The following is a 19,859-nucleotide window of genomic DNA, read 5'->3' on the forward strand; positions in this document are numbered from 1 at the left end:
GACAGGGACAAGAGCCAGCAGCAGGATGTCACGTCTATCCACAAAAGCTCCAGCCAAACCAGGAAGGCCCTGTGGGACACCCAGTCTCAGATTTGACAACAATGGAGAGGTCTTGAAATAAGCCAGGCAACCTCCTCTTTCGTTGAGTAACCCTAGCACTTAAAGTGTAGGCACCATCTCAGATGTTTTCAACCCATCAAACATGGCTCTGTTACCTGTTAAACAGTACAAGTATTTTACTTATATGTCTAAATAATGTTTGTATGCAAAAGAAAAAAAGTTTTTATTTCTTCAAAACTGTCATGTTCTGCTGCACAGGTGTACAGATTCCTGGATCTCTATGTCTTTTGTACTTGAACAGTTTTACTGTGTAACAGGGGAGTTTGAAATGGTCCCTCTGTTTAAAGCAGGGGTGTCAAACTGATTTTTGTCACGCACCACATTGCAGTTATGGTTTCACTCAGAGGGCCGTTATGATTGTGACACCATATAAAACTTTAATCGCCGCATCATATTTAGACACAAAATTTATGAACTATTTTTGGATTCAGATATCAAGAGTAATGAGTATTGGTCCTGATGACATACCTACTATTGTTCATGTTTGGTAACATAGAATGCTTGTAATGTTTCCGAGCTACCATTTACGATATATTACAACTTGAAATTTTTGGGCCACCTGTGGTTTAAAGTATGGATTACTTTGGTTAATTATTTTCCTTTTATTGAAAATACAGCCAGAGAGAAAAGGAATTTAGGGGACAGTGAGGGACAGAACAGACAAGAGGAATAGGGGTATACATCACTACAGAATTAAAATTTAGGTACGTATTTGACTAGGAGTAACATTACAAAGTCAAATTGCATTCTATGTGCACAAGGGGCAGGGCAATCATGCAACATGTAACCAATAGGACAAGATAACAGAGGACAGAAAAGTTCCTGGTTGGACTGGACGTGGGAGGTGGCCAAAGCAGTGCTGCTATTGAGTGGTGTGGTGGAATGCTTTTATAGTGTAAACACCTGTAAGAAGGTGTAGGTTGATATCTTAATATAACCTGTATTATTATTAGTGGTCCCAGCACAAACAATTAAAGCCTACAGTGTCTTTATGAAACTAATACAACATCAAGTAAGTAAAAATTAAGTAATAATTGATTGGACTTTTAATAGCCTCACTTCTCTCATACTGGAGGATAAGTAAGACTTTGCAAAGCAAATTAACATGGGCCTTGAACGTAGCGAAGTGAAGATGAGAGAACACATTCAATTGATTGAATATGATTTGCCTGCAGCTCATCTAAAGAAACATCTCAATCATTAAAATATGGTTTAAAATAAGTCAATTTCAACACTTATGTATTAAATCGATTCCTTAAACAAGAAAATAATTTTCAAACGTCAAATTCCTGCCTAATTTCTACATCAAAAAACATTTTCATTGTTTCGAGATTGCTTTTTTTATGTGATATTTAAATTTTTAGATATGGTGGTTTTTTATTTTCTTTTTTTGTTTCAAACCATGCATCTTCTTAGCCACTTATTTTTACAAGGGTCTCGGGAGTGCTGGAGCCTATCCCAGCTGTCAACGGACAGGAGGCAGGGTACACCCTGAATTGGTTGCCAGCCAATCGCAGGGCACATGGAGACAAACACTCACACTCAAAATCACACCTAAGGAAACACTCGCACTCAAAATCACAGCTAAGGCCAATTTAGAGTCCCCAATCAATGAATATTTATGGGGTGTGAGAGGAAAGTGGAGTGACAGGAGTTTTAAACCATACAATTCTAATTTAGTGAGGTGTATTATGCCTGTAAGACCACAAAAAAATGTTTGTCAAAATATTCCACAATCCTGCAGTGTATCAAATTATTAGGGTCTGAGGAAAATATTACAAAGTGATATGGGAGGATGATGGTGAGTATAATGAACATGAGTGGTGTCAAGAGCTTTGAGTGGTGTCCAGCAGGGTTCAATAGCTAGTCTTTTCATGGATAAAGTGGTAAGTAGCAGGCAGGACTGGGATGCAGAAATGAGTAAACCTCAAATACAATCAATGAATGCCCCTGGAGTTTATGGGCGCCCTGTCTTAAACAATATCACAGTATGTCTGTGCATTAATGAGCTACTTAGGCTTATATGCAAATTATCATGAGACATTGTGTGTATATGCAGCACAAGCAGTGTGCGCATGGCAGGGTTCCTGAGGGAATATAACAGTCCAAGGTGGGAACTCGGCAACCTTCTCACCCTTGTTCCATTTTCCTCTCCAAGGATAAAAAAGGAAGAAGAGGGATGTTCTAGTGGCAAACACACAAGAACATATTTCTCAATGAATCCCAACAAGACATCAGTCTGCCATGGACACGGGAACATATTTCATGAAATAATGGTGAGATGAGTCAGTGAATGAAACGGACAAAATTTCAATAAATTCCTTAATCCAAATAATGTATTTGGGTAGGCACGTTTCATTTACCACTATCTTGATGCTTCAGAATCTGAATGAGAATGCAGATAAAGTTATGTAAAGTAATAAACTAATAATGAGATGTAAAAATTTGATAAAAACATAAATTATGAACAAATGTAATTTCATTGTGTGTATTGTTAACAGTGTAAAGAATTTGTAATGGGACAGAGTGGATAGGCTCACCAACTATGTGATTTACAGCATATGACCATGTTGTAGGGGGACAGCGGACATTAGATATGCATTCAACCAAAGTTTGTATGATTGCTGACAATCAAAGCTCACAATGCTGCATGTAAGCCCTATAACCTGAGTTGAAAAAGGGTGGTAAATTTGCTGTACATATACAAATATTTTTTAATTTTATCGAGCCAAAAAAAATTTAGTTTAAGGATTAGATACAGAAAATTGTATTGATGTGAAGCAAACATACCTTATACCGCATCTTGGGACAGGAGTGAATATAAAACCCCAGGTAGTAGTGGGACAACTTTGAGGACTGTTTCTGTAGCTGCCTTGTGAAAGCAATCTCCCTAAAATGGAAAAGCCAGATTATGAATTGAAGGTTATACATTTTAGTTACTGAGAATTAATAACATTATAAAAGCAAGCAATATTTTGCTGTAACAACTGATAATACAATAAATTAAATGTACATTAGATCAGAACTGAAATAGACTAGATGACTGCGCTTTAACTGGCCCTATAATTAATGAGCAAAGTACTGATTATGGTGCTGGGCAAGAAGTCCTCCAACACAGACAGAAAATGCTCCAAATAAAACTGGATCGTGAACATGGCAATGACGACAGCAGTGACACTGACTACCCACGACTCTTCGATACTTCTAAAACTAATTACCTTTATCTAATTACCTTCGAAGTCTAGACTCCCAAAAGGTGCCACCAATCTTGACCAACCAAAAGACTGAGGAGATAAGGCATGAAATGGACCTTAAGATAATTTGCAGCTTCTTGTCAAATACATGTCAATGGAAATTAACAGTTTAATATTTCATGAACACTGCAGAAATATTCTAAATATATGCCTTGATCTCTGTGTCAGAGTGCACACTATCAGCTTTGTCTGCATTTTTCTGAATAACAGATTTTGAGGATTGTGCCTTAATTTTGATTTAAAGCACTGTAATGTGATTTTGAACAGTAACCAACTGAGGTGCCATGACCAAAGTTAAATCATTATTCTTTGCATAAGAGAAATAATGTAGGGAATTATTTAGTTTATAATTTTAAACTTGCAATAGTTCTAACTGTAGATTTGAGACAACCATGGATGTAGTCTTCCTCCCTTCCATTTATTCCTCCTTTTGGATCCACCCCCAGCGAACCTAAAGGTCAAGTGTCATCAAACGGATGACTTTTTGGTATATTATTAATAAAAAACCCACAGCCAATATGGTCCCATGTGTGTTTTCACCACAAAACATGATTTTGATGTATATAGCTTTTTGTAACTCCCGCCATGAAAATCCTCTCAGGGATTTTTTTTCGAGAAGAAGCAGGAACTGACGTAAAGGACAGCGGCGTCCCCTCGTGGACTCGTTTGCTTCCATTAGTTTTACCTCTGGGAATGTAGCTCGTTGTTCCTTCGTGTTACCCAAAATGCCGGCTCATTGCATTGCTGGACATTGCTTGAACACTTGAGAGAATGGAATTACCCTTCATAAGTTTGAAAGAGACCCTGTTCTTTGTGAAAAATGGATTGCACGGGTGCAGAGGACGAGAGCTTTGTGGGTTCCAAATAACAGGTAGGTGTGTATACAGCTCCAAAAAAAAAAAAAAATAGTTTGGGCCGGACCACGTAATCGGGCTCTCTCATAACGTAGCAAAAGATCCGCATATGAAATGTGTTGATGTGCGCATACAGCTACTAAAAAAAATAATAGTTTGGGTCGGACCACGTAATCGGTCTCTCTCATAACGTAACAAAAGATTCGCGTATGAAATGTGTCGATGTGCGCGTCGCCCAGCCAACAATGTCTCAATAGTGTTCATCGCGTACTGCGGCGACTTTGAACATAATCCTAAAAGCAACATAGCTTGGCTCCAGCTCCTCCTTATATGCCACCACGGGCGGCGGTCGGCTGCGATGAGCCGCGATGCCTCATCTCTGTCGCGGGAGTGGATCGGACGGGATGTCGATGGTTTGGACATGTTCAGAGGCGAGAGAGTGAGTATATTGGTAGAAGGATGCTGAGGATGGAGCTCCCAGGCAAAAGAGCGAGAGGAAGACCAAAGAGAAGGTTTATGGATGTGGTGAGGGAAGACATGAGGGCAGTTGGGGTTAGAGAGGAAGATGCAGGAGATAGGCTAAGATGGCAAAAGATGACACGCTGTGGCGACCCCTAACGGGACAAGCCGAAAGGAAAAGAAGAAGAAGATCTACTTTAGAATGCGTATATGGATGTCAGTCCCACTTTAAACACTGACTCTCTTTCTGACCACTCCATCTGCAGGTATAAGTCAATCCTTAGCAATCCTTGCTCAAGGGAACAACCAGTGCCCAATAATTTTGGGAAGATTCGTAGCTTCTCATTAAGCCTCAACATTGTCCTTTTTTACAGACTAAATGCATTCAGCAAAAATGCACATTTATCCCGAGCCAGCAGCAACCCACACATCCACACACACATGCCCCCCCCATTTTCATACACCTGATTCTTTTTTTTTTTAATCATGAGTTTCTTTTGTAGTTTGTTGCGTAGCTGTTTGATGTAGATTATATTAAATTCCATCTAAAATTTCACTGCCTGTAGTGATGTGCGTCTTGGTTTATTGAGTACAGCCTCTGTACGTCAAGAACTAAATAATGTCTCAACTTCCCGATTTTTTAGACTGATTAATAAGAGTTGTGTTGTTCCTTTTTCCTAAATGCAACCCATCTAAAAAAGGAACATGGTGCCCTTTCCACAAGACAAATGTTAATCCGGAAGTGTAACACAAGCGTTCGACTTCACCGAATTTATTTACCCAATAACTTGTATTTTCATCCAACCCATATACACTCCAACTGAAACACATATACATTCAACAAACACACAGACACACAAAATCTCTGATGTGCACAAATTGTCAAAATTTCAATCCAAAGATAAAACACAAATAGCAATACCCCAAAACCAGTGTATGTTTTTGATGCAGCATTTATTGCTGGATTTAAAAAATAAAATGGTTAAAAACATTTTAAACCAGTGCCCAAGCTGAGGAAGTAAACACCCAAACTCAAAGAAGGAGCTTTTCTTGTCTCATTTCATTAGACAAAAACAATGACCTTCTGTCTATATAGGAACTGAGCCACTAAGCACAAAAGCAAGCAGGTGGTAAAAAAGGAGAAGATTTAGAACCCCGAAGATTTATACAGCTTCTTCAAATACAGTAAATGTCTTGCCTTCTTTATTTCCCCCAGTAGTTTCTTCCTTAATTGCATGTTTTTACTAAACCTCCATTTTTTCCTGTCATCTGCCATTTCCTTCACCATTCCATAACTAAATTCCAGTTCCTTTGTTTCACCCTTCCTTCTACTACCTTTCATTCACTCACATGAAGGGGGAGAATTCCCGTTCTTTCAATACTTTTGAGTGAGAGAAAGAGGCCTTAACATAAAATAGATGCTCTGAAAAATAAGACATGGCACAAAGCAGTTCAGGGGAACATAGGGGGAGAGAAAAGTGCGGAGAGAGCAGGAGAATATAAAAGAGCATGTTGGAGAAAGCAAAAAGAAGGCTGAGGAGAGGCAGCTACAGCGAGGTGCTGGAAGGTCACCCACTTGCTGCCAGGTTCCTTGGTTCCCATCCCCTTGCCACAAAAGGCTTGAATTGAGTGGTGGTGATGGTGGTGGTGGAGGGGTACGAAAAGCAAGGGATCCATTCACAAAAAGTACTGCAGACCCCCCTTCCTTTCTTTTGAGCCCTTCACACCCCCAATCTCACCCCAATGGAAGCAGCTTGAGTTTACTATTATCCCCTCTTCAGCCATCTGACACTCCAGCACAAGCCAATTATCAAGCCCTGATAAGTTTATATGCACACGTGCACGAGCGCATGCGTGCTCACACACAAAACGAGGTGGCGCTTCTTATGAACAAGCAAACATTTCTTAAAAAACGACAAAACTACTTGCTAATTAGATGGATAGGATGTTAAATTGCAGACATGACCAATGTGTGCCTGAATCTATTTTGAAAAGATGCCACAAAAACACATCACCTAGTTTTTCACAACCTTTATTGAGCCAATATTATCTCGGGGAAAAAAAAGTCGTGATACACTACCACACAAAAGTGCCTCAAAAAGTATACATACTGAAACAAACATCTTGTTTCAATTTATTGTTTTAATTTATTAATTTTTGCTTAGTGTGAAATTTCTGCCTGTTTAGTCCTTTGACCTGATTGTTGTTGTATGAATGGTAAAAGGTGGACGATACATAGGTTAATTGTAGCTTCTGCCATCTGGTGGAAGATCATTTAAGTGCTCTGCCAGGCACTAAAAACGCAAAATGACAGAATATGTGGAGAAAACAATCTTTGTACCAGTTAAGTGAAATTACATAATTTGCCATAGCAACTCAAGACGTATTACGCATTGGACCAGATTATTTTCTACTGGCATAAGACAGGTAGTTCTTACAGTATAAAAGTTTTAGCCCAAAACCTTCAGATGAAGGACAAGAATTTCAACTGCCAGCAATTCAATGACTCAAACACAGACCCAAAGCTAGTGTTGGAATAGTGCCATCAAAACCTACGTCTTTAGCCGCCAAAGCTCGGCTAAATGGCCTCCCCGGACGCCGAAGCTCGGCTAAAGGCTTCCACGGCCACCGCCGCCGAAGCCGGGCTAAAGCACCCCCGTCGCCGAAGCTCGGCTAACGGGCTCCCTGGACGTCAAAGTTCGGTTCACAGCCTCAGCCTAAAGGGCTCCGCCGCCGGGAGCTCTGGTGGCGGCGGAGGCCTTTAGCCTAGTTTCAGTATCCGGGGCTAACTGCCTCCGCCGCCTAGAAGATCGGCATGCAGCCTGCTGCCTGAGCTTGCACGTCAGACTCCGCGTCATTCCCGTCCAAAGACTGCCGGCCTGGAGCTCCCGAAGGCCTTTGTTTTCGCACTTAGTTGAGCGTACGCCTCTGAGTAGTCAGACTGCATCATTCCGCCCGAAGAACCATCCGAACATTCAACATTAATTACAGCCACAAGTTCAATGTATGAAAGTATTCCTCTTCAGGTGTTTTGGAAAAGTGTGAAGAGTGAAACCAACCTCCCGAGTGTTCGAGCAATATCCAGCAATACAACGAGACGACATTTTGGCTAACACGCTGGAAAAAAAACTGCTATTTTCCCACCGGTAAAACTGGTACAAACATACGAAGCCACCAGTGCGGTCATTTGGAAAAAACGTCACTACCCGCTCCTTCTCCGAAACGAATGCCTCGAGAAGATTTTCATGGTGGGAGATGCAAAAATACATAAATGACAACATCAGGACGTGTTGTGAAAAAAAACTGATGGGTCCATTCCCGCTGCCTTTTTTTCATTAAAAACATTAATACATTCATTAATACTAAAAATCATTCTTTACGTGTCAGTTAATCTTTAAGCATCTCAAACAGAGGAGCATATCTTAGAGAGAGACATGCTGATTCTTTACAAAACTTAAGACCACTGAAACCAACAAACTACTGCTAAAAAGCAGCTCATTGTTGTGGAACAATTCATCCAAACAACCACACATGATAAGAAATGTGCACAATGGAGAACCATCACATATGCGGTCTCTGCACATCAGTCAAGCTATCATCCCCATATATTAACGTGGAAAATTATACGGTGTAAACTGGAAGCCCCACCTGCAGGGAAGAAACGAAAAAGTATTTAAACACCCTGCTATATTGCAAGTTCTCCTGCTTAGAAATCATGGAGGGGTCAGACATTTTCATCGTAGGTGCATGTCCACTGCGAGAGAGATAATCTAAAAAGAAAAATCCAGAAATCACAATGTATAATTTTTTAACAATTTATTTGTGTGATACAGCTGCATATAAGTATTTGAACACCTGAGAAAACCAATGTTAATATTTGGTACAGTAGCCTTTGTTTGCAATTACAGAGGTCAAACGTCGTTGTTCACCATGTTTTCACACACTGCAGGAGGGATTTTGGCCCACTCCACACAGATCTTCTCTAGATCAGACAGGTTTCTGGGATGTCGCTGAGAAACACGGAGTTTCATCTCCCTCCAAAGATTTTCTATTGGGTTTAGTCCTGGAGACTGACTAGCCCATGCTAGAACCTTTATATGCTTCTTATTGAGCCGCTCCTTGGTTGTCCTGGCTGTATGCTTCGGGTCATTGTCATGTTGAAAGACCCAGTCATGACCCATATTTAATGCTCTGACTGAGGGAAAGAGGTTGTTCCTCAAAATCTCACAATAGATGGCCGCGGTCATCCTCTCCTTAATACAGTGCAGTCGTCCTGTCCCATGTGCAGAAAAACACCCCCAAAGCATGATGCGACCACCCCCATGCATCACAGTAGGGATGGTGTTCTTGGGATGGAACTCATCATTCATCTACCTCCAAACATGGCTAGTGGAATTATGACCAAAAAGTTAAATTTGGTCTCATCTGACCAAAAAAACTTTCTCCCATGACTCCTCTATCATCCAAATGGTCATTGCCAAACTTAAGATGGGCCTTGACATGTGCTGGTTTAAGCAGGGGAACCTTCCATGCCATGCATGATTTCAAATCATCTTAGTGTATTACCAACAGTCACCATGGAAATGGTGGTCCCACATCTTTTCAGGTCATTGACCAAGTCATGTCGTGTAGTCCTGGGCTGATTCATCACCTTTCTAAGGATCATTGAGACGCCACGAGGTGATATCTTGCATGGGGCTCCACTCCGATTGAGATTGACCGACATGTCTACCTTCTTCCATTTTCTAATGATTGCTCCAACAGTGGACCTTTTTTTCACCAAGCTGCTTGGCAATTTCTCCGTAGCCCTTTCCAGACCTGTGGAGTTGTCCAATTTTGTCTCTGGTGTCTTTGGACAGCTCTCTGGTCTTGGCCATGTTACAAGTTTGAGTCTTATTGATTGTATAGGCTGGACTGGTTTTTATATGCAACTAACGACCTCATACACGTCCATCTGATTCAGGATAATACATGGAGTGGAGGTTGACCTTTAAAGGCGGATTAACAGGTCTTTGAGGGTCAGAATTCTATCTGATAGACAGGTGTTCAAATAATTATTTGCAGCTGTATCACAAATAAATCATTACAAAAATCATACATTGTAATTTATGGATTTTTCTTTTTAGATTATCTCTCTCTCACACTGGACATGCACCAACGATGAAAATTTCAGACCGCTCCATGATTTCCAAGTGGGAGAACTTGCAATATAGCAAGGTGTTCAAATACTTATTTTCTTCACTGTAGGTGCTACCTTGCCTGCAAGTATTTTACTGAAGTTGCCTTACCCCAATTTGTAAAGAAGCAATTATAAGTAAATTACCAGAGAGCCTGACAGAGTGTCGCTTCATCCTTAAACAACAGACATCCAGTTAAACCATGCAGCCATACATGAGTTTGAAGGTGCAATCAACAATGCGTGGGCTCTGTGGAGTATTTGCACAGACTTCATGTTCTAGACAACCAAAAGGTCAGTTTGTTTGTTTTTTATTCTGTATGTTCAGGAAAACAAATGGCACTGTTTATACTTGAAAACAAATCTTAACACAAGTTCTAAGTTTGAACTTTATAAATCTTGGAGTTATTTTTTTATTTGCAGACAATGTGCTCAGTTACATATGTTTCCAGAAGTAGGTGATTCAAGACAGAAGTTTTGAACTCGCTAAGTTTTTGAAAACATTTGTGTTTTCTCTGTCATTGGTACTTATTGCGTTCTTTAAAAAAAATGAGGAAAATTGGAAATTTCTTTAAATAATCTGAGATTTTATTTTCAAGACAATCGCCCACCCCTACAAAGAAGAATGCCAAATGTAGAAGTTCAATTGTGCCATTTATAAGACGGAACATTGTAATTCATGGAAAAGTGGGCCAATATTAGTACATTGCAATGTATTAGTTTTATAATGTGCATACTCATGCAGTTACCTTTTTACATCCCCAGACCCACTAATATTTTTTTTCCCCCAAAGGAACTGTTCAGGTTGGAGGTCTTTATTTTGTGTTCACTTTTAATATCCAGTGTAGTGAGGCGTCATGATTTGTTATTGTATAAAAAAAAATTGATTAAAGTCAATATAATGTCAGAAGCTTTAAAAATTGATTTTCACAAGAAAGAAAAATTGACTAGCTTTGTGTTGCAGCATATACTTCTTGAGAAGGGAGGGACACATTCTCAACACGACCCTCTTCAATATAAATACCACATGTACACAACAACTCCAAAGGTTTTATCCCACAGAACCCGCCACAGTGTGGTTGACATGACCAGTTAAATGAATGGTCCAATTGCCGTCATAATGCAAAGTTGCGTGACATTTTTGGTTTAAGAAACCCACAATTTAAATTTCATTTATGATCTATGGTCAATCTTATGTCACATTAATTGGTGTTTTGTTATGTTTTTTTTTAACAGGGCATAAAACAAGTATGCAAATTTTTTATATTAAATGAAAATTGCATGTTCTCCCCGTGCCTGCGTGGGTTTTCTCTGAGAACTTTGGTTTCCTCCCACACCTCAAAAATATGCAACATTAATTGGACACTCTAAATTGCCCCTAAGTGTGATTGTGAGTGCGGCTGTTTGTCTCTACGTGCCCTGCGATTGGGTGCCAACTAGTTCAAGGTCTACCTGCCTCCTGCCCGTTGACAGCTGGGATAAACTCCACCACTCTCCACGGCCCTTGTGAGGATTAGCAGCTAAGAAAATGGATGGATGAAAGGGACTTCAGTGCAGTGGGTTTCCTGTTCCAAAACTTCTAGACCCAAACACTCTGTCTGAGATTGAAATTCTAATTCAGACAAAAAGTAAAATGTGAAGGGAAACAGTCCAGAAGTGCACCGCTTAACATAAGCGATGCCCACCTGTCGAAACTGGTCTCACATATTTCAGGACACACACGCATATGCACGCACACACAAACACACACACACACCACACACACACACATTCATTACACCAACATCTGTGAAATATTTTAAAACGTTTTTCCACTTTACTGGAATGTCAAGAAATCCATCTGCACTGTGTGTAGTATATGTATATATGTGCTCTAATTTTGCCTTGGCACAGAGAACTGTCGCCAGCTAAACCACAAATGGAAACCTGCCTCTGCTAATCAAATGTGAAGACAGAGGAATGTTTCTTACAAACATATATTATATACAGTGTGTGTGTGTGTGTGTGTGTGTGTGTGTGTGTGCAAGTTGCCCATACAGTATAGTATACACTACATCAAAGAAATCTTTCAGAAGGGGGGTCTGTGAAAGAATGAAATAGCTGGATGTATATAACAAAATACTAATGAAAAACAGACAAATATAAAGGCTCTACAAGTGACATTTTACGAGGACAATGAAATTTCAAGTCGACGTTTTATTGCAAACTGAGTTGATTGTTCTTTAAAATGAAAGTGCAAGTGTGTTGTTTGATCTTTTCATCACATAACACGAGACGCGAGTTCTGACAACCTACCTGAGAGCAGAGTAGGATCCCAGAGACAAGAAGGCAAAGTCTGGGTGGTAGTACAGGTAGACGGATGAAACACAGGAAGGCAGGATATCGATCACTCCGACTGCCACAATCTGGCCATCGAGCCAGTACTGCTGGTGGAAGGAGCCATAACCCATCACGGGCCCATCAACAGAGTACTCTGCCTGGGACAGCACAAAAAAAGTGAATACAATGAAAAAACATTGCCAATGACTAAAATAATAGCAGTGCCCTCACGTTCCCCATCGCATACACACAACCAGGTACACTCAAAAACACACACACAGCGTTTTAAAAATTTTGCCTCTACATATCATCAAAAAGGATTTTAAATAAAAATTAATGTGACATTATGAAAGTGTAAATTTTCAGTTTTAAGATATTAAAAAAAATTGACTTTTTAGAATTACATCCAATTCATGCAGAAAAACGGTTATTTTTAGCGTTCAAAAGTATTTTGAAATTTGATGTAATTGTAATTGGCTTGTTAAACTTGAAAAATCATTTGTCATCATTGACTGGCTGAATTCCCTTTTTTCTTTCTTTCTAAGTTTCCTCCCTGGAGATGCTTTACCAGGACAGCACTTCAGTTCTGACTATCTGACGGCTGCCTACACTAGTCTTGAGTGAGTTAAAAGTATGCTCTACTGTGTTCAGGTCAGAAAACGTACTTGCTCAGTTTGCAATTGTGTTCAAAGTATTTTTAGGAATACTATCCACAAGCACAGTAAAAAAAAAAAAAAATGGAGTAAATAGAGGTATTTAGAAGGTTCTTTCAGCCAGGTCTCACACATTATCAGTGGGGGTGTACAGTAGCGTCACTTTCTGGTTGCTAATGGCTCCCAAATGTGGAATGAGTGCAACAGTAAAGCGGGTTGGGGTCGAGTCGACTGGCTTCAAAAAGTCTACCAGAGAGAACTTTTTAATAAGAAGTCCCTTAAACAGCCAGCTGTGAATTGCCGCCAAACTTTCTCCTGTATGTCTGTGTCTGCTCGCTCCATGCGGTATGAAATGATTTGCGTTAGGCTACATATCCTTGCTCGTGACAGTTATATGTAAAATTTACAGTACAATTCTGTGTGCCACTTATCATTCATCAGTACAGTTACGCATTCTGCAAGCACTTGGATATACACGGTACACTGATTTCAACAAGAAAGTAGGTACAAAAATGCAGGACTTGTGTTACATGTTATGACTGAGATGACTGTCATGGTACTGAACACCACGTTTGTGTGCATGTTGGCTTATGTGAGAGTATGTGTGTGCGTGTGTGTGCTTTAAGCGCATTTCTGTGTGCTTCTTGAAAATATGTTAAAAATATTAATGTGTTATACCAGAAACATTTAAATATTTTTACTGGGAGTTAATTTACTTATATACGTAAGGCAGCAAATATTGTGGCTTATTTCAGTGGCCATTATCAATAATGTACTTGTTACTTATCGTGTACCTGTGTCAATGTAACTGAAAAAATAAGACAAATAATATACCTTTTCATGGTTTTAATTGTGCACTGAAAGCTGTGCATATACACGTAGGTTGCAGAATATAGCCTGTATATGCAATTTTATCCACAAAACAGACAAATCAGACTAGGCTCTATGATAATAGAACTAATAATAGAACTACATAATAGAACTTTCAGCGATCTAATTAGCTTCAAGTTTGTTTTCCTACCATTTTAAGTCAAAATAGCTCTAATGAACCAGTGCTGTTACTTCTGTCATAACTAAAATCCTTCCACTTTGATTTTAGAATCAAATGCGTTTTATCATGTGCACACTCATGAAAAGAGTTACATTTTTACACTCCACACACCCATAGATTTGTTTTTGGTCATCTCTGTTGACAAATCTATCAAACGTTCTCTTGAGCAATACATCAGAGGCTAACGATATGAAAGTATTGTCGATATGAAAGTATTGTGGTTTCACTCTACATTAGCATGGACTAACTGGCAAGCAGCCAATGAATAAGGAGAAGTAATACTTGATAGAGTGTGAATGTGATAGTGCGTGTGTGTGCGCATGCGTGCGCGTGCGTGCATGTGCGCACACACAAGTGAGTGTGTGCATGTGTGTGCACACACAATTAAATTACGGTGAAATATCCATCTGTGTAAGCAGGCAGCCTGTTATTTCTTGGCATAAGTTCAATGAAAAACACGAGAGTCTTTGTAAGGGGTCCCAAGAAAGCTTGGCCAGTGTGTGTGTTTAGTGATTTTCTGTTAAAAAAAAAAAAAAAAAAAATATATATATATATATATATATATATATATATATATACACATACATATTTTTTTTCTCCAACATCCCACTTTGAATCTGCAGGTTTTACCGTAATTACAGTGTATGGGAATATAAGCACAGCAGATGTAATGGCTGTTTCAGTTTGTATTTTTGTTTATAGGTTCATACCCCTGTTCAAGGTTGATTGCTCTCTTACCAATCTGCAAGTCTCATCACAAGACAGCTTAATGGCTGTGTCCTTGCCACTGTAGCAACAACCTAAACTTCTCTGAAACACTTCAAATAACCCAAGAGCTTCCCGTGCTCCACCAAATCACTCACATATGGCCAAAAGACGGGGACCTAGTGAGGAGTACACTTTGAGAGTCAGTATGTAGTTGTCGTTCATCTTTTAACCTGCATTGCACATATTTGGGTTGACCTTCCCTACAGGAGGGCAGCACTTATTGGAAACCGTCAGTCACATGAGCTCAGTGTGTCATGAGCACCTTAGTGGAAAATAAATTAAGAGTGGACTGATGCTATCGGTAGCAATGCTGCCAGTTCTATTCAGCACAGGGGGAACAATATTAGGTACACCAAGCTTAAAATTATAATTAAAGAAGGACAAATTTCCTGTCTCTTGTAAGAGACATTTGACCAAAAAAGCTGAGTCTAAGGTTGATGATCGGCCAAATTGGGGTTTGCTACCATCAGTCTCAATATGAACACCTGCCCAGTTCCTTTCTACAGCACATGCTCCCTCCCAACTCATCAGGGACATTTGCAAGAACACTTATAGTCGCCAATCACCACATTAACGGTACTGATGTGCAACAGAGTATCAAAAAGATACATTCACTGATATGTCAGCATATGTAAATGGCTTTTAAAACATGTACAACACCACCCTCTGCAAATTTGGTGAAAATAAACCTAACACCATGTATGTCCTTTATAACTGAAGTTCGATGATACTACTTTACATACATTAGAGATAATGCACAGAAAATGTGAACCACACACACCATGTGGTGAGTGTATGTAGTCTAATAGCACTCAGATTAGAAGCAGATGGAAGCCGACACGCAGAGGTAGAACAAAAAAAGCCATACAATAACTGGCATGAGAGGGGAAGACTTGGTTGGAGATCAGAGACAGAAATAAAAACAAGTTGGCCAACAGGGGGTCAAACGAGTGGCATATGAGAGGGAGTGTGCCACAGTGTGTCTAGTTCAATGTGCATGGCCGGTTTCGAGAGTTGAGAAAAGTTTCACCCCCTATAAACGGTTAGGATGCTCACTAAGGAGGACCGAAGGGAAGCCACACAGCAAAACTACAGAGATCTGTGTGCACCTCAGTCTAATCAAAGTTGCTGTTCCAAGTATGCTTTCTGGGTCTGATAACTGATGGAATTGTCCTGAACTAAAGTGTGCATTGGTGCCTCTAGAGGCTGACGTTCACAAAGCCTGGTATGTACACAGTGATGCCTGTCTACAAATACATGTCCATCAATGGCATAAAGTATGAAAAAGATTTTATCACAAATGTATTATATTCTGAAGTTGATAGTGACTATTAAGCTTAATTTATACATTGAATAAAACTTTGTGTGGATGCATCAGAGGCCAGTCAGAGTTGGATGATGGTTAAACAATTAATATTCATCTACTGGATACTTAGCCACACAGCAAATGTGTCCCACTCGATCAAGGGCAGAGTAACAGGACTGATTATGGGAGAATTTTTGGAGACCACATTTCAATTTAACCTTTGACTCCCTCTTCTACTTGTACCGGGTGCGATAACTCCTCCATAAGAAAAAAAAAATAACTCCTTTGCTGTACCCCTCAACCACCACTCAATCAATCTAGCTGGAGAGCTTAAAAAGAGAGAGTGCAAAGATGAATGACTCAATATGTAAACGTTTAAAGGCAATTAAATTTTAATGTGTTTAATGTGTGCTCAAGAAAATGTGGAGTAAGAAAATATTAGGCAATGCTAAAAGGAGAAATATTTAAAAGATGTGTTACTGAACTGTGAAGAAGAGAAAGGAAATACATACCGCTAATGGTGAATCGCAGAGAAATCTCCGGAACTATAGTGGGAAGCAGAGAAGAACAGAGGGGAAAATTGAGTTCTCACTATCCTCAAAATACCAGAAAGAATTCATGAAAAAAAACCTCAACATTCTTATAATACTGTCAGATAAAAAAAGTCAACCCTCAAAGTGTTACCCAGGTGTTATAGAACAAATACCACCATAATCACAAAAGGCCATGAATAGAAAGACTGTTTATACAAATGAAAACATTTAGGCCAATCAACTAGACAAGAGGAGATAGTGACAGTTCAGAGGATAAGTCAGTAATGTTTCAACCTGGTCTCCATTTCCTCTGTCAGTTTATACTGTATCTAGATAGTATTAGGGACAACACTTGTTGCAGTTTCTTCAGAGGGAGCGAGAATACTTTGGCGAAATGTCTAACAGGGAATGTGTACCTGTCAAAGCAGGACCAACAAAAGTTAGTGTTTTGCCGCTGAAAGACTCGCATTTGTGTATTAACAAAGGCAAGATTACAGAGATGCACTTTTCAGTGTTTTTGTGTCAGGATTGAGAGCATTGTTTGTAGGAGACGTATATCTTGAGAACATAACTCTACACAATTTAATTAATTCATTCATACATACATACATGCATAACAGAAAATACCTCAGACAGACTGTATCACTGTATTCCAAAATATTTGATTTGTCCAGCTCTTGGACTCAAACATTTACAACAAAAGTGAATCACAAACCCTCTTGCCAAAAATAATTCATGTTTTCTTAAAATCACCAAAAAATTGTTTACACCATTCTGTTGAAAGATTTCAAAGTTATGCTCATATAGGATTAGAAAAGGCTTATTCAGTGAATGGCAAAGAGCTATGGTGGGGCACCATTAAACATTTGGCACACAAGTATCGAGTCATTAATCATATCAATTAAGAGGTTCATAAAACATCTTAAACACAGCAAAATTTGAATGAAGAAAAAAACACCATCATCTTGAAAGCATTTGGGCTTTGTCGCCGTTTTAAATCAGATGCCATACATTTTAATACCATTTTTTTAGTCTATCATATGAATGAATTTGTGTGATATGTACTGTAGAATTTCTATTGCCTGTTGGCTTTTCAAAAGTAGATTTTATCTTGAGCTTTTTATCTCGATAAATAAGGGAGAAATAAAAAGTAAAATAAGGCTAAACCTTGAGCTGCTGGACTGTGACGAGACCTTTTAGCTGTCAATCAAATGATGCTGAAATGTTTTCGCTGAAGTCAACTAAAAGTAAATTTCTTTCAGCTTGTCCAGTTTGGTGTTGCCACAGCGTAACATCTCAAATGAACGCTCATATTTGTTTGGCACAGTATTTATGCCAGATGCCCTTCCTGACACAACCCCCTCTTGGGGAGGAGAGGTGAGATATGAACTCACGACCCCTGGTTTACCAAACCAATGCTCAAACCACTGAGCTATGTTCACTGAAGTCAACTGCTGCCTGAATATTGATAACGTGTGCCACTGTATTTATGTTTTATAAACAGATAACAATCCTGTTTGTGTGGGGGTGTTTACATTTAAATGATGTTGCCGCAGTCGAGTGAGCTTTTTGGCTTGAGCACTTAGCTCATTAAGTCAGAGGATATCGAAAATTATAAACCAGGGGTGGCACACTTTTTTGCTCCAAGAGACAGACAGTAAATAGGAAGATAATTTGCTAGAAACACCCTTTATGTGCACATACCCAGTGACATGTCAGAAGAGGCCAGGATTGGTCAAACCGAATGTCAATTAATCTACCTGTACGATTGACACACTTGAATCAAGCGACGAGATGGATGAAGGCTTTTTTTTTTTTTTTTTGGCACGCGGTTGGGATCAACCACAACTCCCTTGGAGATTGACTGGTAGATGACACCCCATGTTTAAACCGTGCGTCAACGGATGCAGAATGATTACGCTTCATGCATCGGTGCTAATTACTCTGAGTCTCAAATGAGATCCCTGAATTATATAAGATGATGAATGTCACAGTCTACATATATTTATTTTCCTGATGACATTGAAAAAAAATACACAAATCTGTAAAATCACAGATAAACTGTAATTTTCCACAGCTAATTTTACAGTCAACAGATTTCCAACCGCACAGCCCCCCAACATGCAAAAACACTTTTACTGAAAATTCACAAAAAAACATCTTAACAAAAACAGCTGCAGGTAACAGATGTCATTTAAAGTTCCTAAAACACACACTGGCATGTAAAATTAAGTCTCTAAATAACCTAACCTAATAATTTATTTGATTCTGTGTGTCTGGACGTAAATTTGCAGAAACACTCACGTAACAATTCGAAAAAAAAAAAACGGGACATTCAATTCACCTACAACACAGGCCCGCCACACATCTACTCATACATTAATTTGATACTCAATGAATAATTACCAAACTACATTCAGTTCTAATTAGAAAAGCTTAACAAGGGTGTGTAATTTTGTATATGAACGCTAGTCCACACCTTAGTGCGAATAAGCAGTTAAGTGGATGGATGGATAGATGTGTAAAAACGAACAATGTAACTGTTGACAGCAAGGCAATATTCAGCTTCCCTTCTCTGATGCAACAGCACACAATACTCTGTAAACAGATTGTGTCTCAAGTACGTTCTGGAACATTCTCATTGGCAACACATGGAGTACATCACTTCCAATTTCTCTCCCTTTACTACTGTAAACACTCATCTGCACATGATTAGAATCTAAAATGCATGGTACATATAAATACACTCATTTGCTTAGACCTAATTCCTACTACAACCAGACAAATCCTGCCCTTAAACAGTGTGTTTTTCAAGATGGATTTGAAAAAACACACACCACATGCACACACACAAAAACACACACAGCCCAGTCCTCCAAGACGTAACATTAATGGATCGTGGTGGAAGCAACCCATCCAAATTGAATGCCTCATGCAATTTGCTCACGGTACAGGGTCCTAAATTATCAATCCAGTTAAGTGCAATAAAAATATTATCTGGGTGAATTAAATATTTTCCTTTCCCTCTCACCCAAATCTACTTATCCATGTTATCATTATTCCTGAAGTTGCTGCACAATTTTATGTGTGTGTCCTTAAATTGAGATCCTTTTCCAAGAATGGGATTCAATCTATCTGCACAAATCCTGTAGTGCATAGGTGTCAAACTCAAGGCCTGGGCGCCAGAAGCAGCCAGCAACATGATTTAATGTGGCCTGCGAGAGCAAATCATTTTTGTCATCTTCTGTGATTTTTGGTAAAATCTGTACCCAAATTCCAAATCATAATTAACAATAATATTGAGATATCACATTTTACCATTACCAAATCCCTTTTCTACAGTAACTTGATACTTGAACAAACTAT

The 19,859-nt window shown here is 39.2% G+C and overlaps 1 protein-coding gene across 4 annotated transcripts in view; it reads right to left on the reverse strand.

The window, feature by feature from the left end:
- LOC133509830 (arginyl-tRNA--protein transferase 1) overlaps window positions 1-19,859 on the reverse strand; it is a 60,428-nt gene that overhangs the window by 23,030 nt on the left and 17,539 nt on the right. For all 4 annotated transcript variants that reach the window (XM_061837229.1, XM_061837228.1, XM_061837227.1 and 1 more), the window contains 3 exons: window positions 16,473-16,505; window positions 12,159-12,340; window positions 2,911-3,010 (listed from right to left, as the gene is read on the reverse strand). In XM_061837229.1, coding sequence (XP_061693213.1) covers window positions 2,911-3,010; window positions 12,159-12,340; window positions 16,473-16,505 — 315 coding nt within the window. The remainder of the gene's footprint in view (window positions 1-2,910; window positions 3,011-12,158; window positions 12,341-16,472; window positions 16,506-19,859) is intronic.

This window comes from Syngnathoides biaculeatus, chromosome 12 (assembly GCF_019802595.1).
Source record: "Syngnathoides biaculeatus isolate LvHL_M chromosome 12, ASM1980259v1, whole genome shotgun sequence".
In the NCBI taxonomy this organism is placed as follows: Eukaryota; Metazoa; Chordata; class Actinopteri; order Syngnathiformes; family Syngnathidae; genus Syngnathoides; species Syngnathoides biaculeatus.